Source organism: Chrysemys picta, chromosome 22, assembly GCF_011386835.1.
Source record: "Chrysemys picta bellii isolate R12L10 chromosome 22, ASM1138683v2, whole genome shotgun sequence".
Classification (NCBI taxonomy): Eukaryota; Metazoa; Chordata; order Testudines; family Emydidae; genus Chrysemys; species Chrysemys picta.
The window spans coordinates 22,608,599-22,628,574 of record NC_088812.1 but is presented as its reverse complement, the minus strand read 5'-3'; the positions used below and the strand labels follow the sequence as shown (position 1 = coordinate 22,628,574).

At 58.4% G+C, this 19,976-nt stretch overlaps 1 protein-coding gene and 1 long non-coding RNA gene across 2 annotated transcripts; both read right to left on the bottom strand.

The window, feature by feature from the left end:
• Nucleotides 1-792: 792 nt before the first annotated feature.
• LOC135977191 (ras GTPase-activating protein nGAP-like) lies at nt 793-19,975 on the bottom strand (the record flags this gene model as incomplete). Its single annotated transcript, XM_065576524.1, has 6 exons — nt 793-2,586; nt 4,430-4,666; nt 7,070-7,214; nt 17,729-17,873; nt 18,685-19,230; nt 19,886-19,975. Coding segments are annotated over 6 exons (1,560 nt in total), but the record flags the coding sequence as incomplete, so codon positions are not given.
• On the bottom strand, nt 10,120-12,335 carry LOC135977133 (uncharacterized). Its single transcript, XR_010594483.1, has 2 exons — nt 10,841-12,335; nt 10,120-10,289 (listed from the first exon to the last, which is right to left on the bottom strand). It is a non-coding gene; the product is annotated as an uncharacterized LOC135977133 (long non-coding RNA).
• Nucleotide 19,976: the final 1 nt, after the last annotated feature.

The window sequence follows — 19,976 nt, the reverse complement described above, 5'->3', positions numbered from 1 at the left end:
TGTTCATGTATCACTGACGAGGAAATGTATTTAGGATGGAGCTGTAGCAACGGGGCCTTGCTGTCCTTTGCAAGGGAAGGGGCATAGGGTGAGCCCATCTAGAAACTGCCAGCGGAGAGAAAATGTTAAAAATGAAATCAGTCGGTAACAGAAAGCCAGCTCGAGCACACTGAAGGAGAGCCTGTGCGTGCAACAAGGGGTCTGAACAATTCTATTGCCTTCGGATTCCACCAGCACAGCATAGTGTGTATGAGACGACAGTGGCATCTAGTGGTCAGTCAGCTTTCTAGCAAACTAGGTTTTAAGAGAGGGGGCTGTTCAGAGGCTAAGAGAGGGGCACACAAACATGCCCGCTGATTGGTAGTGAACTGTGCAATCAAGGTGCTTGACCCGTAAAACTCATTCCTGTTCAGAGGGCCAGCACAAGGCCTGGGCACTGCTCAAGAACCACTCCCATACATCTTCAAATTCGGCCATTCATCACTTTCAGCCCCCTCTGCACAGGGATGTTTTGCACCGCTAATGAGTTCCGCCGGGCCAGGTTGTGGAGTATCCCGCTTCTTTGAAGGCCTTTGATACAATGAGTCTCCAGCAGGACAGCGTTCATCGGAGTATGCCGATTTAGTTGTATGCACAACCGATTTTGCAAAAACTCTGCTCTGAAATGACTCACCACCTCAGTCTCACACTATGGATCAGATTGGAGAATCAAAGCATGAGAAAATACAAGCTGGCCTCTCCAACACTGGAGCTCAGAATAAGCTTATTCTGGCTAGTATGTTGTTCTAATTTCCCCCCCCCCCCCATTCTTTATTCCTGCTCTGTTTTAAGAGAGTCCCTGCATCTCTTCTGCAGCAGCGTTCGTCACGGATGAACTCTTGTTCGTTTTCTCGGAGAACTGCGTTTCTCTCTCTCCTGTACGTGCAGGAAGTTTACATCAGATGAATCTAAAAGAAAATCTAAAATCTGAAAGATTCCAACTTACCTAGGAACGACCAGGAATATTTAGAAGTTTAATTATCATCTCTATTTCCCTAATTATCATCTCTATCCCTTTTCCATGAAACAAAAGTGTTGTTCTTTTTCTTCCTCAGTCAAGGGTGCCTGGGTATCTTTGCCTCCAAAACATAGTGGCTCAACCCTTTGATGTCTACCTACAGATAAGGTCTCTCTCATCCCCCGGCCGCTTTGTTCTTCCTATTTAGTTTCTTTTGAAATTCTTACAATCCTTCATTTGCATTCAGTCCAGACTGGTGATAAGGCACCCACTGTGCAACATACAATACTTAATGTATATGCAAACTGCGGGCTAGAGAAACATTTTTTGTTGGAGAAAAATCTGTTTTTCTCCTTTGCTGGTGCCAAGTCTCTAGCCATAGTCTTGAGTATATTTTCAGTATAGCTACATAACTCTTTACATAGTATCTGTAGGTACATTTCACAATGATATTATTGACCAGTGTGACACCATTTGAGACCTCACACAACATTCTTTGGTGAACCAGAATGTCTCCGCCAGAATCAGGAGAGTCCAGTGACCCCTCTGCACCCCCTTGTCAGTTGGCATTGAGAGGTTTATGGTCTGTCTGTACTGGGTGTGCACTAAGTGAGTGTTGGGCTGTGTGTGCTGGGAGAACACTTGGCGTGGTGGGTGGGTGTGTAACCACTGGGTGTGTGCTGGCTGTGGTGCGTGTTGGGTGCATACTGACTGTGTGTGCACTGGGTATGGTGTGTATGTGTATATGTTGGGTGGGCACTTGGTGTATGCACTAGGTATGCACGAGGTATGGTGTGTGTGTGCACTGGGCATGTTCTGATATTAACCCTCAGCTCACATTTCCTGTTCCCCACAGAGTGCCCCTCCAGGATGCTGGACTCTCCCATGGAGCTGGAGCCAGGCCCTGGGCCAGAGCCAGCGTCTCATGACCTCGATGGGAGCTGTCGGAGAGGGGCAGCCATCACCGTGTCCAGGAAGCAGAGCTGGGCCAGGTTCTCCTGTGGCATCCGGGACGTGCCATGTAGCTCTTACAGCAGGAAGGTGTCTGCCAGCCCCACGGCCTCGGCAGAGCTGCAGGATGAGGGTGAAGGGGTAGGGCCAGTTGCCTGTGGGCGAGAGACTGACGGGGACCCCCAGTGCCCTCTGCGACCCCAGGAGCTGTTCTCCCCCACCCACACAGAGGAGCCAGCCATTAAGGATGAGGCCTGGCTTGTGGAGAGCCCCCCAGCCCCAGCGCCCCCCACCCCTCAGCCTGGCCTGGCCCTAGCGACCCCTGCCCCTCAGCCCGGCCTGGCCCCTGGTGATGAGGAAGCTGAGTCGATGTGCAGGTATGTGGAGCTTTGCAGTGCTGTGAGGTCTTTTGCACTCCACCCCCAGCCCGCAGTACCTGGTCCAGGCCGGTGAATATGTCGCAGAGCAGCGAATGCAGGGTGGAGAGCTCCAGCACCAGGTCCACATAGCCGTCGTAAGCCACCAGGTGGGCACTGCTGTCAGGGTTGGCCACGCTTTGCAGGAACAACTTCATGCGGCTCCAGTTGTGCTCCAGGAATTCGTTCATGAACCCCATGTACGCCTCCTTCTCACCGAACCTGCGGGAGCCACAATGTCACGTGGGTGTCACGCACACGGCATGGGCATGCACATAGCGCAGACGTCATGCACACGGCATGGGCATCATGCACACAGCACAGGCGTCACACATGGCGCGGGCGTCACGCACACGGTGGTACTGCACAGGCATCACGCATACGGCATGGATGTCACGCACACGGTGGTGCTGTGTGGGCGTCATGCACACAACACGGGCATCACACACACGCAGCTGGTGCGGGGTTGTGACTTGCATTGCTGGAGACTTGAATGCCGCAGCCTTATGCTGCCCTCTCCTGGAGGGGGAACCACAGATTCAGGTAATCACACTGCTCAAGTGCCCCTGTGCATGGGGGCATCACAGCCACGTCTCCCTGCCTTCTGCCCGGGGTCTCTGCCTGGCTGCTGGGTGAATGGTCCACACAAACCATAGGAGAAAGTGAGAAGCTGACTCTGCAAGGGAAACTGAGCCCACCCCACATGCTGCTAAAGTGATGGGCACTGTAGTGCCTGGCTAGCGCTTGGGCTCTCAGGGCTACTGGGAACCATAGCCAAGAAGCTGCTGGTTGCTGAAGGATGGCCCTTTGGTTTGTGCACTAGCCTATGAGTCAGGAGACCTGGGATCAAGCCCCTGGTCTGACACAGACTCATTGTGTGTCCAAGTCACTCTGTGCCTCAGGTCCCCTCAGCCCCATGGGGACAGTAGCCCTGTCCCAGGGCGATGAGGGAGGAGAAGGGTGCTGGTGATTGTGAGGTACTCAGGTACTATGATAATGGGCGGCAAATGAGTGTGAGGGGGAAGGCTGGGGGTTACACAGCACTGGCCTTTTGAATTGCTCTGGAGCGCACATGCATTTCAAGATGACCTACCTGGGGTTCCTGCGTGGCCTTTGCTAGTTGAGGAGGCTGGAAGGGTTTTTCCTGCTTCTTTTAATAATGTGACTTTGGGCCCCTGGCAAATAACCAGATCCTGGCACCATGGGCCCCAGGGCCAGAGCCCAGCATCACAACTCCAAGGCCTGAGTAATGGAGATGGGGGCTGGGTGTTGTTCAGGCTCTTAAAGCTCTTTGGGGCTTGGTTACAGCTCTTCAACTTGGGCCAGAGCTCAGAGTGACCTGGATTCAGCTCCTGCCTGCTGGGAACCTCCCAGCCCACGTATCTATCAGGCCGAGCACCAAGCCAGGGCTAGGACCCAGCTGGGACCACCCCACATTTCTACAGGAACCCCCCAAAGTTTCTTCATCCCCTTTCCTCGCCAGGGGCCCTCAAAACGCTAGTAGGAAGGGGAAGACCCGGGCAGACTGAGGTAAGGGACTCAGAGTGACACTGGACATAGCCTGGCTCGCTCGCCCAGAGCTGGGTCCACACCACAGGGGCCAGAGCTGTGTGCAAGATACAGACAGGATTGCCCCACAGAGGGGCAGGGCCCTGGGCAGAACCGAGCCGTGATACAGACAGGATTGGCCCACAGAGGGGCAGGGCCCTGGGCAGAACCGAGCCGTGATACAGACAGGATTGCCCCGCAGAGGGGCAGGGCCGTGGGCAGAACCGAGCTCTGATCCAGATGGGATCTCCCCACAGAGGGGCAGGGCCGTGGGCAGAACCGAGCTCTGATCCAGATGGGATCTCCCCACAGAGGGGCAGGGCCCTGGGCAGAACCGAGCCGTGATACAGACAGGATTGGCCCACAGAGGGGCAGGGACCTGGGCAGAGCCAAGCCGTGATACAGACAGGATTGCCCCACAGAGGGGCAGGGCCATGGGCAGAACTGAGCTCTGATCCAGATGGGATCTCCCCGCAGAGGGGCAGGGCCCTGGGCAGAGGCAAGCCATGATACATACGTAGCAAAATTGGCCAGGTTCTGGATGACTTTTGCCACCAGGGTGAGGGTGCGGGAGGTGGCATCATCTGGGTACTCCTGGGTGAGGCCAAACAGGCTGGGGGACATGATGGCCGGGCACAGGAAGCGCAGGAAGAGTGAGGCTGAGATGAGTCGCTGCCCAATGTCCTCCTTGTCCCGGTCCAGGCACTCCCCCTGCCACGCTGCAAAGATCTCGCTGAGCTCCGCTGGGAAGGCGCTGAGGAGACAGGCACAGACGGTGAGGGGGGAGGGGGGGGACAGTGCCAGCTAAACACCAGCATCTCTCAGACAATCCCTGACAGCCAATGGGACCAGAGGTCCTCGCGGTCCCTTCTTGAGAAACAGCCTGGGGAAGAAGGGGTTAACCTCCCCGTGTCCGGAGGGGCCAGCACTGCCCCTGGGGTCCCAGAGTCGGGCCTCACCCCAATGTTCTGCTCATGCTCCCATGTCCCTTGTTTCCCCTGAGGTCAGGCCTGGCTTCCCATTACTGTGTTGGCCCAGCTCCCACCCAGATTCGGGGTGATGGGAGCATAGTGGGCGATCCTCCAGACCCCCCCCTCTAACTCTAGGGCCGTGGCTCCCAGCACGGACTGTCCAGTAGTGGCTCCCTCCCCTCAGGGCTGCCCCAGGAAACACAGGCTCCCTGCAAATGGGCAGCCCTGAGGGAGGCCGGTTGGGGTTCTGCTGCCTCTGCAATGGCCTCAACTGGGGAGAAACAGGCCCCATGGCCACCCACCAGGAGACCCCACAGTGCCCACAGGAGCTGAGGAGGGGGAAATCCTTCCTGTGGCCAGCCCAGCCATTGGGGTCAGGGAAGGAGAGACCTTAGTTCAGCAGGAGTTTTGGGGAACTCCCGGAGGGGGCTTGGGACCCTAACAACCCCTTAGTGTCAACTGGCAAAGGGTTCCCTGGTCTGTAACAGCAATGCCTACCAGGCCTGACAAACTCACTGCACCTAACACATTGCTTCTCGGCTCTCTATGAGCTGTGGTGCAAACCTTTTATCTGCAGAGAGTGTTGTGTGGAGTGTCAAATGAAAGCTTATTGCACACTGGACATTGTAAGCACTGTGCGATGAACGTACAGTCGGCACGTAAGAAGTTATGTGTATCTACTACAATATGTTCTAAACTATGGAACTAGGCAGAGCTGACAAACAAGTTTTCTTCCAGACACAGTATATTTCTTCTCCTACCCCTGACGTAGATGATGCACTGTAAAGCCAACACAATGGGGACCCCATTTACGTGTAAAAGTCAACACAAAAAACAGGTTGACAGGGGGCTATGCAACAAACGGGAGTGTGGGAGCACTCCCTGGGATCAGCACCCCAGGAAGGGAACCACACGGGTCAGCCTGGCTTCGGGGGACAAAACAGTGAGTTTGGGGAAAGCTAAAGAGAAGCAAAAGGACATTTGAGCGTCCATTTGCTAAGGAAACCCCTTGAAGGGGGTGGGGAGTCATGAAACCCTGGATCTTGGTTGTGGCTGAAAACTAGCAGCTCTGTCAAAGGCTGTATCCATGGGAGAGAATCTACTCTATTAAACTGGAAAGGCCACCATGAGTGAGTGTGGGCCTGGGATTGTGGTTCATGTTTTGTTTTATCTGTGTACCCAGTTCTGCCTCCAATAATCTTACGACTCATCCGAGTCTTTGAATCTTTGTAAGTAAACGTATTCTTGTTTTATCATAAACATACCTCAGTGCTATGGTATTAGGCAGTGCGAATCCTCAGCTGAACCAAACCAGCTGGTGTGTGCACTGTTCCCTTTGGGGGACAGCGAGCCTAGTAATGCCAGCGAGTGCCCAGTAACAGGGGCGGGATATTACAGGGCTATGCTCTTCAAAGAGAGCTCGGGGATGGAGAGCACTGACTGTTAACCTACAAGCACAGTAGGACTAGCAAAGTCCTGAGAAGAGGGCGTGAGCAGCTGGAAGGCTGGTGGTGCCAGGGAGCTGACTTCCAGCTACCACAAGAAAGACTCCTTCATACTGGAGGCAACAGGGTGGCAAGAAAGCATCACAGGGCTGCTTGGACTTGTCCATGTGGGAGGATACTGAGTCTCTGCTTACCATAGGCGCCAACTTTCTCCAGCGCCGGTGGGTGTCCATGCCCCCCCCACCTGGCCCCGCCCCTGTCCCCGCCCCGACTCCACCCTTTCCCTGCCCCTATTGGATCCTTTCCCCAAATCCCTGCTCCGGCCCCGCCTCTTCCTCCAGCACGCCGCGTTCCCCCTCCCCCCCTCCCTCCCTGCCCCGTAAATCAGCTGTTTCATGACGCAAGGGCTGGGAGGGAGGGGGAGAAGGACGTGGCGGTGCGCGTTTGCAGAGGAGGTGGAGGCGGAGGTAAGCTGGAGCAGGGGGGGCGGGGCAGGGAGCTACCGGTGGGTGCTGAGCACCCACCAATTTTTTTCTGTGGGTGCTCCAGCCCCGGAGCACCCATGGAGTCGGCGCCTATGCTGCTTACCCCTTTCCTCCCCCGACCCCAGGCAAGCCCAGCCCTGCATTGCCCCCCAGGCAAGCCTGGCCCTGCTTTCACCCCTCCCTCCCTGCAAGCCAAGTCCCATCCCTTCTCCCTCAGGTAAGCCCAGCCCTCCGTCCCCCAAGGGTTCTCCCTCACTCACAGGAGTTGATGATTCTCTGGAAGACCTCCTCACACGCCTGCCGCAGGTTGTTCTGGTTGTCAGACAGGTCATTGGCTGCACACTTGCTGGGGTCAACTTCACAGCTATCCTCCGACTCGTACAACTGGGCAATAGCCTCCCCTGCAACACACATGGAAGAGCCCAGACTGACACGGAGCCTGGGCGGGGTCCAGAGATGAGGTGCCAGGGCTGCGGCTGGACAGGACACAACGGGCATAGTACAATCAAGCTGGCCATTTGGAGACGCCCAAAGAATGTGCCCACTTGTGTGTGAGTATATGAGACTGTGCATGCACATGTGTGTACATACATGTACAAGTGGGCTCATGTGTGCATGTGTATATGTACAAGTATGTGTTTGCACATGTGTATGTGTGTGTGTTTGTACAAGTGTGTGTGTGTGCAAGTATGTGCATGAGTGGTGTATATGCACATACAAGAGTGCACATGTGTGTATGCACACATGTACAAGTGTGCATGTGTGGATGTGTACAAGGGTGTGCGTGTATGCACATGTACCTGGGTGTATATACACGAGTGTGTACGTGTGTTAATAGCTGCACTCTACTGCTGCCTGCTGCTAGGTGAGGTCTGGCTAAGAATGGCATTGGTTGCCCCTGCCCCATCTTGGGCACTGCGTGGCCAGAACCAGGACTCTCTGATCAGAGCTGAAAGGCCAACGCTCAGCCTGATGCAAATGCACTTGGCCATGGGGGCTGAGAGAGCAGGACGGGGACATTGCTGGCAGAAAGGAGAAAGCAAAGTGCTGCAAGGAACAGGCCCTGGAGGCCCATCTTGCTCCAAAGCCAGCATCTTCTCTCTGCACCACCCCCTGCAATGTGTATTGCCCCCCTGGGGCATTAGCCTGCCACTACAAACTCACCAGTGCATTAACTGGCCCATTACACCCCACCACGTGTTAGCCAACTGACCTATTACTAGGGTTACCATTCGTCCGGATTTACCCGGACATGTCCTCCTTTTGTGTGCTAAAAATAGCGTCCGGGGGGAATTTGTAAAGCACTCACAATGTCCGGGATTAGCAGAGCAAGTGGCTGGGAGGGCTGCAGGGAAGTCCCGGGCTGGACTCAGGAGCAGCTGTAGAGGAGCCGGATCCGCCCTGCATTCTGAGCCAGCAGCTCCCTTGCAGCCCAGTCCAGCAGCACTGTGCAGGGCCAGACCGGGTTTTGTTGTGCAGGGCCAGGGACCAGGTTTTGTTGTGCTGGGGAACTCAGCCACGTGTCGGGCTCGGCTGCACAGAGCCCAACACTCTGTTCTGAGCAGCAGGGTAAGGAGGTCAGGGGGCAGGAAGGTTCTGGAGGTGGAGGTCAAGAAACGGGGGGGGCTTTTTGGGGGGAGTGGAGAAAGTTTTGGGCAGTCAGGGTACAGGTAGGGGGTAGGGTCCTGGGGGGCAGTTGGGGGGGTCTTAGGAGGGGGCAGTTAGGGGACAAGGAACAGGGAGTCTTAGGTAGGGGGTGGGGTTCTGGAGGGCAGTTAGGAGCAGGGGTCCCAGGAGGGGGCAGTCAGGGGACAAGGAGCAGGGGGGGAGTGTTTGGGAGTTCTGGGGGGGGCTGTCAGGTGGCAGGGGTGGGGAGATGGATCGGAGCAGTCAGGGGACAGGGAGCAGAGGGGTTTAGATGGGTTGGGAGTTCTGGGGGGGGCTGTCAGGGGGTGGGGAGTGGTTGGATGGGGCGTGGGAGTCCCAGGGGTCTGTCTGGGGGTGGGGGTGTGGATAAGGGTTGGGGCAGTCAGGGGACAAGAGGCAGGGAGGCTTAGATAGGGAGTGGAGTCCTGGGGGGCAGTTAGGGGCAGGGGTCCCAGGAGGGGGCAGTCAGGGGACAAGGAACGGGGGGAGGGTTGGGGGTTCTGGGGGGGCGGGAAGTGGGAGGGGCAGGGGCGGGGCTAGGGCGGGGCTCCTCCCGTCCTCTTTTTTTCTTGCTGAAATATGGTAACCCTACTTTACTGGCCCAGGAACAAGCCCAGTAGGGCAGGAGCAGGGGCAGGGGCAGGGCCAGCACTGACTGTGTGATAATGGGGTGGGAGGCTCAGAGCAGAGAAAACACAGACACAGACACACACACAGAGTCCTCTTTACCACCCTGGGAGGTCACTCCTGGTAAATGAGGTCACTGCTTTACCTGGGGTCACTCCTGCCAGCGCTTGCCCCAGCACAGCCTGGCTGGCGGGCAAGAGGGAGGGGACCTCTAGGGCCCGTGGGATGCAGGGGGTGAGGCTTGGCTCAGGGCTTGGTCAGACCCACGGGGGCTGGAGCTGGCTGCCTCAGCTGGAGCTGGGGCTCCAGGTGCCCAGGGGGTGGCTCTGATACCCAGGGAAAGGCACTGGGGAGGTGTTTGCCACTGGGCAGGGGCATTTGATCCAGGCCCATCGGGGCAGCAAGCCCGTCCTGCGGGGTCCTAGATGCAGCCTGGCTCTGCCCTGCTGCTGCTGCCCAACCCTGGACACGCCTCCTATGCAGCCCTGGCTCCACCCCCACTTACTTGGGCACCTGACTGCAACTCCTCCTAGGACCCCTCCCCCCTTCTGGAGCCGAGGTTCCCACCGAGAGGCCAGGGTGCCAGGCTGTGCTGGGAGGGGTGCAGGGAGCCAGGGCTGGGCCAGCACCCCAAGGCGGTGAAGGGGGATGAGATGGGGGCAGAAGGGGGGTTCTCTTTAACCCTTTGCAGACTGGACAGACACAGCCTGGGGCTCAGTGGCTGGATCACATCCCCCCCCAAAGCCAGTTGCTGGTAGCAGCCTCTGTGCGCCCCCCATCGCTGGCAGAGGGGTGACAGGAGGGGGAGGGGCTGTGCCTTGGGTCCCAGGGAGGGGAGGTAGGAATGGCTGAGGCTGTACATAACGGAGTCTGACTCTTCCCCTATCGCATCAGTGGGGCGGTGGCCATGGGGCACAGAGGGCCACAACCCTAGACGGGAGCCTGGCCTGCCCCCTGCCCCAACAGCCAAGCAGCCTGGGGGTCCCGTCCCCTCTCCCGTCCCTCCCCAAGAACTGACAGCGCTGCCAAGAGTAGGGGGGAAGGTGCTTTATTGCAAAGAGCAGGTGGCTCTGGGGGCAGCGAGCTGTGGGGGGCAGAGTCTCTGCGGGGAGGGGGCTGCTTCTAGACCTCCTCAGGGGCCTTCCGGTTGAGGGTTTGGACGTCATCCAGGAAGCTCTTGGGGGTCAGGATGTGACTGGAACCTGGAGGGGAGAGAGGTGGTTGGCAGCAGTGGGCACAGTGGGGCGGGCATGAGGCTGGCATCACCATCTCCCCCATCCTTGCAGCTGGACCCTGCTCTAGTGCAGGGGGGGAGGGGCTGTCTCCTGCCCCCCGCGGCCTGGCACCGCACCCCTCGTGCCGCTGTACCCTGCACGGCCAGGCAAGAATCCACGCACTGACAGCGTTCCTCACCCTTGGGTCTTAGAGGGGTGTGTGCAGGGGGTGAGCCATATCCCTATGGGTGTTACTGGGGGTGTCTGACTGGACCCCCACACATGGTCCCTGGGCAAGGAGAGGCCTGGGGAGCCAGGGACTAGGAGATCAGGTGTCTAGATACAGGCCATGCGTGGCTGAGGCAGGTGGGGCAAGCACATCTGTTCCCAGGCCCCCGGGTGCGGGAGGACAGAGGGTGGCAGGGGCGCCCTGTGGGTGCTAGGCAGGCAGTTCTAGGGTCTCCCCCTCCCAGGGGGTCCCAACTGTCCCTGACCTGGGCATTCCAGCTGCCTCTCCCCCCAGGACTCGCCCCACTCACCGATCACCACCTCCCACTCGCCCTCGGTGGCCCGGGTCACTTCGTAGGCGCAGCGCATCTCAGACATGGTCACCCCACCCAGCACGTAGATGATGAGGCGCGGGCCCGTCCGGTACTCGGCTGCTGGCTTGCCCTTGTGCCAATGCCCAAAGCGGGTGCTGGGGGAGAGAGGAGCAGTGTGGATACCAGGGGCTCGCTGAGGGAATGCCAGGCGGAGGGGTGGGCACTGCCCGAAGTGGGGGCTGGGGGGAGAAGGGCTGTGTGGATACCAGGGGCTCGCTGAGGGAAGGCCAGGTGGAGGGGTGGGCACTGCCCGAAGTGGGGACTGGGAGGAGAGGGGGCAGTGTGGATACCAGGGGCTGGCTGAGGTAAGGCCAGATGGAAGGGCAGGGCCTGGAGGGGGATGGGGGGCAGGCCCTGCCCAAGGCAGTGGGACAGGAGTCCCAAAGGAGGCAAGAGGGAGTAGGGGAGGGAGGCACCTGCCCTGGGCTGGGGGTGCTGTCTAAAGCTCAGCCAGTCCCTCTCCTCCATCCTGAGCCCTGGTGTGTTGCGGGACTGCTGGGGTGCGGGGGACATGGTGAGAGGGGTCCAGGGCTCCAGGCTCTTGGACACCCCTGTGACGTTGTGCAGTCTATATGGTTTTATAATAATAAAGTCAATATAATGTAACTGAGATAGTTTTAGAGAAAATACGGTAATAAGTGAATGTAACGTAACTGGGATATGCTTCATTCAAAAGGTCTCTTGTAAGGTATCATTACAAAGCTTATAATCTACTGAGTATGATCATCTGATTTGTATAAATGTACCACTCTTGTATCTAAAACTAGAAATATAAAATGTAACTCTGAGGGCCTATTGTAATTGTGTAAAGTGTGGACCATTAATGATGGTTTGGAATCTTGATGACTCCCATTGTCTGCAGATGGCTGTATTTACCTGTGAGTCTTCCTGTATATGTGTGTGCTGGCAAGTGAGTAATGAAGTCTTGCAGTGACATGTGATCATGTCACCTGAACTGGAATCCATCTTTAACCTGGTGCTTTTCCAGTGAGGGGGGGTGGAAACCCAGAGGGACAAAGAGTTCCCGCCTTATGCAAAAGATATATAAAGGGGGGAGGAGCCATCATGAAGAATCCCCTAGCTAGGGTGACCAGATGTCCCGATTTTATAGGGACAGTCCCGATTTTGGGGGCTTTTTCTTATATAGGCGCCTATTACCCCCCACCCCCTGTCCCGATTTTTTACAGTTGCTATCTGGTCACCCTACCCCTAGCTACCACCTGAGCTGCAACAAGAGCTGTACCAGGGGAAAGAATTGTGCCCAGGCCTGGAAGGTGTCCAGTCTGAGAAAAAACTTACTGAAGCATCTCTGAGGGTGAGATTATCTGTATTCAGTTTGATTAGGCATAGATTTGCCCAGGGCCCAGGATGGAGGAGAGGGACTGTTCCCCCTCCCCACCCTGCGACCCTGCCCCTCAGCCCCTGGGACCCTGTCCTGTTCCCCCTCCCCACTCTGCAACCCTGCCCCCATCCCCTGTGATCCTGTCCTGTGCCCGCTCCCCACACTGTGTCCCTGCCCCTCCAGCCACAATGACCCACCCCAGCCCCCACCCCACTCGGACACTGCACTCCACTCTCCGCCTAACCCCCTCTCCCATGACTCTGCCCCCTGTTGCCTCCACCTAACCCAGTACCTCTATACCCACTGCCCCCATCCCCATCCTCTGCCCTCACACCCCGGTGCCCTACCCGGGATTTCTGCCCACCCTGGTTTCCCCCAGCATCTCGACCCCGCACTTCTCCTTCCTGGCAGACATGGCCCTGCGGTGCCACGAGAGGGGGATAATGCCATGGACAGCAGGTCCCACCTGGGGTGAGGAGAATACAGCGAGGTACTGCCTGGTCCTGCTGAGAATCTCCCCTGGTTCCCACCCCATTGTTATACACCCTTCCCAGCACCGGTGCCCCCTGCTTAGGGTGGCTGCAAGAGAGAGGACAGGCCAGTGGTTCATGAGCTGGGTGGGGACTCAGGATACCTGGCTTCTAGTCCAGGCTCTGCCACTGACTCCCTGGATGACCTTAGGCAAGTCACTGCCTTGCTCTGTGCCTCAGTTTCCCCTCTGTACAATGAGGATAACAATCCTGCCTCCATCTGTCTTGGCTGTGTAGGGCCTGGCACAATGGGGCTCTGATCTGGGTTGGGGTCTGCAGGGCCCCGACACAATGGGGCCCTGAACGAGCTGCTGCCAATACCAGGGCCTAGGGGCAGAGTGGAAGCTAGAACCAGGTTCTCTGGGACTGGGTGTTCCCTTGGTAATGTTCTCCCTGGGGGAGGCCCCCTAGTGCCAGCAGATCTGCCCCCTGAGGATGCCCTGTAGCAGGGAGAGCCTGGGCAGACCCCCAGGGCCAGGGGCGGGTCTGGAGGGAAGGGAGTCTGGGCTGGCAGGAACAGATTAGAAGGCGGGTTGGTGGGCTCTGGGCCTGGCATCTTGAGGGAGGCTCCCTGGGACAAAGAGCAACATGACTAGCATGGCTGAGCCATTACAAACATTGAATCTATCTCCCCTTGTAAGTATTCTCACATTTCTTATCAAACTGTCTGTACTGGGCTAGCTTGATTATCACTTCAAAAGTTTTTTTTCACTTACTTAATTGGCCTCTCAGAGTTGGTAAGACAACTCCCACCTGTTCATGCTCTCTGTATGTGTGTATACATATATCGCCTCAATATATGTTCCACTCTATATGCATCCGATGAAGTGGGCTGTAGCCCACGAAAGCTTATGCTCTAATAAATGTGTTAGTCTCTAAGGTGCCACAAGTACTCCTGTTCTTTTTGTCTGTATAGTGGTTGTGACTTGGGGCCACCTGACCCAACCCGGATCCACCCTGGCTTCAGTCCCCGAGCCCCGCCGCGGCACACGGCGGTGCGTGCCCGGTCCCCATGCCCACCCGCGGCCAGCCCGGCAGCAGCAGGGGAAGCGGGCTACCGCGGCTCATGCCCACACGCTGCAGACTGTGACCCTTGTCCCGGCCACACCCTGCCCAGCCCGTGCACTGAGCAGCGGCTCAGGGACACGCCCAGGCCTGGCCTGTCACGGGGCCTTCACCACTTCGCCACGCCCCGCGCCCACCTAGCACCCGCAGCCCCCTGCAGGGCTGCCTGGGAAGGGGGCACCAGGCAGCGCCCCGCGGCCTGACCCCCCGAGCTCCCTGTGGGCCCAGGGATGAGACATCCCAGGACCCCCTGTATTCACATGGCGGCGGCAGGTGAGAGGCTCGCCGCGGAGGGCAGCGCAGGACGAAATTGGGCGACTGGCCCTGAATCACAAACCGCCACGACTCCCACAGTTGGCTGCCCAGATGTAACGGTCCAGGGGTGGGGATCGGCCAGGCCCCGCCCACAACGCCTGTTCCCGCACATTGCGCGCCCGCTTGAGTAACGGCGCGCGCGCTTCTGCCGGCCCCCTGGTGCATGGGGGAGGCTCTATGTGTGGGGGCGGGGCTTGGGGCCTGGTTTCTTCTTGGGTCTCCATGGTGGGGGGTGGGGCAGGTTCCTGTGTGTCTCTGAGGAGGGGGGCAGGTTCCTAGGCATCCCTGTGTATCCCTAGGGAGGCGAGCACATGGGGGGGCAGGTTCCTGGCTGTCCCTGGGGAAGGTGGGGGCAGGTTGCTGAGTCTCCATGGGAGGGGGGACAGGTTCCTGTGTGTCCCTAGGGAGCGGAGCAGGAAGCGGGGCACATTGGAGGGGTGGGTGCCTATGCCTCCCTGGAGACAGGGTGCAGCAGGTGACTGTGTATTTTTGTGGCACGGTGGGTTTCTGCATGTCCCTGTGAGAAACCTGTCCCCCTCTGGTGCTCGGAAAATAAATCCATACTGAGTTAGCTCCAAAGTGCCCTGTCGCACCTATTGCCTCCTCTCAGCATTCTGTGGGTGCTTTGTCTAGGGCTATAAAAGTTACCCTGGATGGCAGTGGGGGGACTGAGAGCCACACCAGGGCAACCTGAATCTCTCCGGAGGCCAAGGCATCCTCCATCCAGCTGCTCCAGGAGGCCAAGGCATCCTCCATCCAGCTGCTCCAGGTCATTTCTGAGGAGTGGTTACCAGGAAGTGCCAACAGATGGAGCGAGGCCTCATGGGCATAGATGGGGGGACAGAGTTAGGCTACAGTGATGTTGGTCTTTGCAGCTATGCAGCTGAACCTTACATCATGCTGACGCCAAACCATTCTCTTACCTCTCTTATATCCAGCATTCAGGCCCCAACTCCATCCTCTCCCAGCGTGGCAGCTGCTTTTTGGATAGTGTAGGGGACAATTTCCTGGTGCAAGTGCTGGAGGAACCAACTAGGGGCAGAGCTTTTCTTGACCTGCTACTCACAAACAGAGAAGAACTAGTAGGGGAAGCAAAAGTGGATGGGAACCTGGGAGGCAGTGACCATGAGATGGTCGAGTTCAGGATCCTGACACAAGGAAGAAAGGAGAGCAGCAGAATACGGACCCTGGACTTCAGAAAAGCAGACTTTGACTCCCTCAGGGAACAGATGGGCAGGATCCCCTGGGAGAAAAACATGAAGGGCAAAGGGGTCCAGGAGAGCTGGCTGTATTTTAAAGAATCCTTATTGAGGTTGCAGGAACAAACCATCCCGATGTGTAGAAAGAATAGTAAATATGGCAGGCGACCAGCTTGGCTAAACAGTGAAATCCTTGCTGATCTTAAACGCAAAAAAGAAGCTTACAAGAAGTGGAAGATTGGACAAATGACCAGGGAGGAGTATACAAATATTGCTCAGGCGTGCAGGAGTGAAATCAGGAAGGCCAAATCACACTTGGAGTTGCAGTTAGCAAGAGATGTTAAGAGTAACAAGAAGGGTTTCTTCAGGTATGTTAGCAACAAGAAGAAAATCAAGGAAAGTGTGGGCCCCTTACTGAATGAGGGAGGCAACCTAGTGACCGAGGATGTGGAAAAAGCTAATGTACTCAATGATTTTTTTGCCTCTGTCTTCACGAACAAGATCAGCTCCCAGACTGCTGCACTGGCCAGTACAGCATGGGGAGAAGGTGACCAACCTTCTGTGGAGAAAGAAGTGGTTCGGGACTATTTAGAAAAACTGGACGTGCACAAGTCCATGGGGCCGGATGCGCTGCATCCGAGGGTGCTAAAGGAGTTGGCGGGTGAGATTGCAGAGCCATTAGCCATTATTTTTGAAAACTCGTGGTGATCGGGGGAGGTCCCAGATGACTGGAAAAAGGCTAATGTAGTGCCCATCTTTAAAAAAGGGAAGGAGGAGGATCCGGGGAACTACAGGCCAGTCAGCCTCACCTCAGTCCCTGGAAAAATCATGGAGCAGGTCCTCAAGGAATCAATTATGAAACATTTAGAGGAGAGGAAAGTGATCAGGAACAGTCAGCATGGATTCATGAAGGGGAAGTCGTGCCTGACTAACCTAATTGCCTTCTATGATGAGATAACTGGCTCTGTGGATGAGGGGAAAGCAGTGGATGTGTTATTCCTTGACTTTAGCAAAGCTTTTGATACGGTCTCCCACAGTATTCTTGCCGCCAAGTTAAAGAAGTATGGGCTGGATGAATGGACTGTAAGGTGGATAGAAAGCTGGCTAGATCGTCGGGCTCAACGGGTAGTGATCAATGGCTCCATGTCTAGTTGGCAGCCGGTTTCAAGCGGAGTGCCCCAGGGGTCGGTCCTGGGGCCGGTTTTGTTTAATATCTTTATTAATGATCTGGAGGATGGTGTGGACTGCACTCTCAGCAAGTTTGCAGATGACACTAAACTAGGAGGCGTGGTAGATACACTAGAGGGTAGGGATCGGATACAGAGGGACCTAGACAAATTAGAAGATTGGGCCGAAAAAAACCTGATGAGGTTCAACAAGGACAAGTGCAGAGTCCTGCACTTAGGACGGAAGAATCCCATGCACTGCTACAGACTAGGGACCGAATGGCTAAGTAGCAGTTCTGCAGAAAAGGACCTAGGGGTCACAGTGGACGAGAAGCTGGATATGAGTCAACAGTAGGGTTACCATACGTCCGGATTTTCCCGGACATGTCCGGCTTTTGGGGGCTCAAATCCCCGTCCGGGGGGAAATCCCCAAAAGCCAGGCATGTCCGGGAAAATCGGGAGGGAGGGAGGGCTCGGCCGGGGCCGGGAGCCGGGGGGCCGGGCCGGGAGCCGGGCCGGGGTCGCGGGGCCGGGGGGCGCGCTGGGCCGCGGGGCCGGGCCACCGGGGGGGTGCGCTGGGCTGCGGGGCCGGGAGCCGGGGGTTGCGCTGGGCCGCGGGGCCGGGAGCCGGGAGCCGGGAGGCCGGGCCAGGAGCCGGTCCGGGGTCGCGGTCGCCGGGCCGGGGTCGCGGGGCCGCCGGGGGCCGGCAGTGCTGGGCGGGCCGGGGGTGGTCGGCCGGGGCCGGCACCCCAGGGCCCGAGCCGACCCAGGCTGGAGCCGCCGGGGGGGCCAGCCTGGGCCGCGCCTCCTCCCCCCACACCCCCCCTTACCTGCTTCTGGCTTCCCGCGAATTAAATGTTCGCGGGAAGCAGGGGAGGGGGCGGAGACTTTGGGGAGGGGGCGGAGTTGGGGCGTGGGCGGGGCTGGGGGCAGGACCGGGGCCCCGTGGAGTGTCCTCCATTTGGAGGCACAAAATATGGTAACCCTACCTATTACACACACAAACACACACACACACCCCGTGGGCTAGCCGCCAACCCATTTCCCCACCAGTCCATTAGCCAAATGACCCATCTCTCTCTCTCTTTCTCTCTCTCTCTCACACACACACACACACACACACACACACATGTGCACCCATCAGCCCATAGGTCACTCACCACTAACTGTTACCAACCCCCCCAGTGCGTTTGCTGGCTGGCCCGTACCCAGTGTGTCCAACAGGTACTGCCCCCCGACCAGCTTCATGTATTCGTCGATGGCCTTGGTTGCCAGTGTGTTCTCGCGGAAGATCAGTGCCTCTCTGTCGTCGAAGCGGTCCAGCTCCGCCACCCCCAGGTCGATGAGAAATGCCTATGGGGCCAGAGGAGGTGGGATCACTGGGATCCAGACTTTCCACCCCTGGTCCCCATCCCTGGGCCCACGCAGCCCCATCCCTGCAGCACACACCCAGCCCAGGGTGCTGCAGCACCGCCAGGCTGGGTTTGGCTGTGGGGTGAGGGAGGGGGGGCTGCTAATGACCATTTGCCCCTCCAGGCCCTGAGGAAAGCAGCCGTGGGCTGCGCAGCTGGGGAAGGACCCTAACTACCCTCTCCCAGGGACCTGTGAGCGACTCACCGCCCAGCACATGCCCCATCACAGTGCCACCCCCAGCCCCCTCCCCTCCCCCGGCCAGGCAGGACAGCCCTTCCTCTCCGGGCTGAGCCCCCCAGTTATACCCCAGAAGGTGATGCTGGGCAGCCCACCACCCACATCCAGGGGCAGCAGGGGGCCCGATTGGAATACTCGGCAGCGGTCCGGGGCTTCGGCAGCACTTCGGCAGCACTTCGGCGGCGGGGGGTCCGCTCCGGGTTTTTCGCGGCCCCGAAGGCCCCCCCGCCGCCGAAATGCCGCCGAAGACCCCCGGAGCGGGGCCCCCTTAGGCGCGGGCGTGGGGCCCGATTCTGGGGAATCAGGTGAATCGGCTTAAAGCCGGCCCTGCCCCCCCAGAGCCCTGCAGAACAGCTCCCTGCCCCCTGCAGCGGGTCGTGCCTCGGCTCCTGCCCCTAGCAGCACAGCAGGGCTCTCTCCCACATGGGGGCCGCGGAGCCGGCCCTACCTCAGGCTCTCCTGTACAGTTCAGATGTCCTGGGACTGAGAGCGCCCCCTGGTGGCTCAGCCATACCTTAGCTTTGCCCGTGCTCTGCAGCACATGCACCAGGGCGCTGGCAAGTTCTTCTTTGTGGCGCACAGCAATAGCAGGCTCCAGCCCGGCACACAGCTCTCGGTAGTGGAAGGTGATATACTCGGCGAACTCCTTGTAGCTCACGATGGGCAGCACCTGGATCTCCTGGTAGCGTCCACGCAGCCGCAGAGAAGGTGCCCGGCTGGGGGCAGCTCCACACAGAGGGTACCATTTCTCCAAGGGCTGGCGCGAGGCGGCCAGCTCCCCCAGTGGGATGGTCACGGTGCCCAGGGGGCTGGCCTCCCGCCGCCGCCCCTCTTCCTCCCGCAGCACGCTGATGTGCAGCTCCCGTGCTGCAGGCAGCGTGGCCAGCTCGAAGAGCTCGCCCCAGAAGAGGGCCCCGTCCGCACCCGCTGACTTGGCCGTAGTGCGGGCGTACAGGGCGCCATCCAGGTGCAGCTGGCAGAAGTAGCGCTTCTTGGGGGGCAGGTCTCGGGCCTCGTACACCCAGAGGCTAAGGGTGTTCTCCACACGCTCGCAGTTGTCCTGGGGGAACGACACAGCATGAGGGGTGTGGACACGCCTCGGCAATACATGCCAAGGGAGACCCCCCTGCTCACATGGAGGGGGAGCAGCTCGTGGGGAGGGAGAAAGCCGGGGTGCTGTGGGGCAGGGCAAGGGTGGGGGGGGGGCGCTGAGGGGCCAGGTGATGTGAAGGGCAACTGGCAGAGGGTGAATTCCTTGTGCCCGGTGCAGATGGGAGTGGCTGCACTCCCCCGCCCCAGCTGGTGAGTCGGGGGGGGGACACAGCCATTCCCCAGCTGACGTATCGGGGGGGGGGGGGGAACACAGCTACTTCCCAGCTCGCATGTTGGGGGGTGTAGATGGTATTTCAAGGACTGGGGGACATAGCCGTTCCACACCTGGCATTTCGGGAGGGCGCAGCCACTCCCCAGCTGACATTGGGGGGATAGCTGCTCCGCAACTGCCATTTTGGGGGGCATAGCCACTCCCCTGCTGGCGTTTCGGGGGAGGGTGCAGCTGCTCCCCAGCTGACATTGCGGGGGGGATAGCCATTCCCCAGCTGGCATTTTGGGGGGACATAGCTGTTCCCCAGCTAGTGTTTGGGGGGGCGCAGCCGCTCCCCAGCTGACATGGGGGGGATAACTGCTCCGCAGCTGGCGTTTTGGGGCCATCTCACCTTGTTGGGCTGCACGGTTCTGCGTAAGTTCTCAATCCACCGGTCCCGCTCAGCCACCGATGTGCAGCCGAAACAGCGGCTCCCCTCAGCA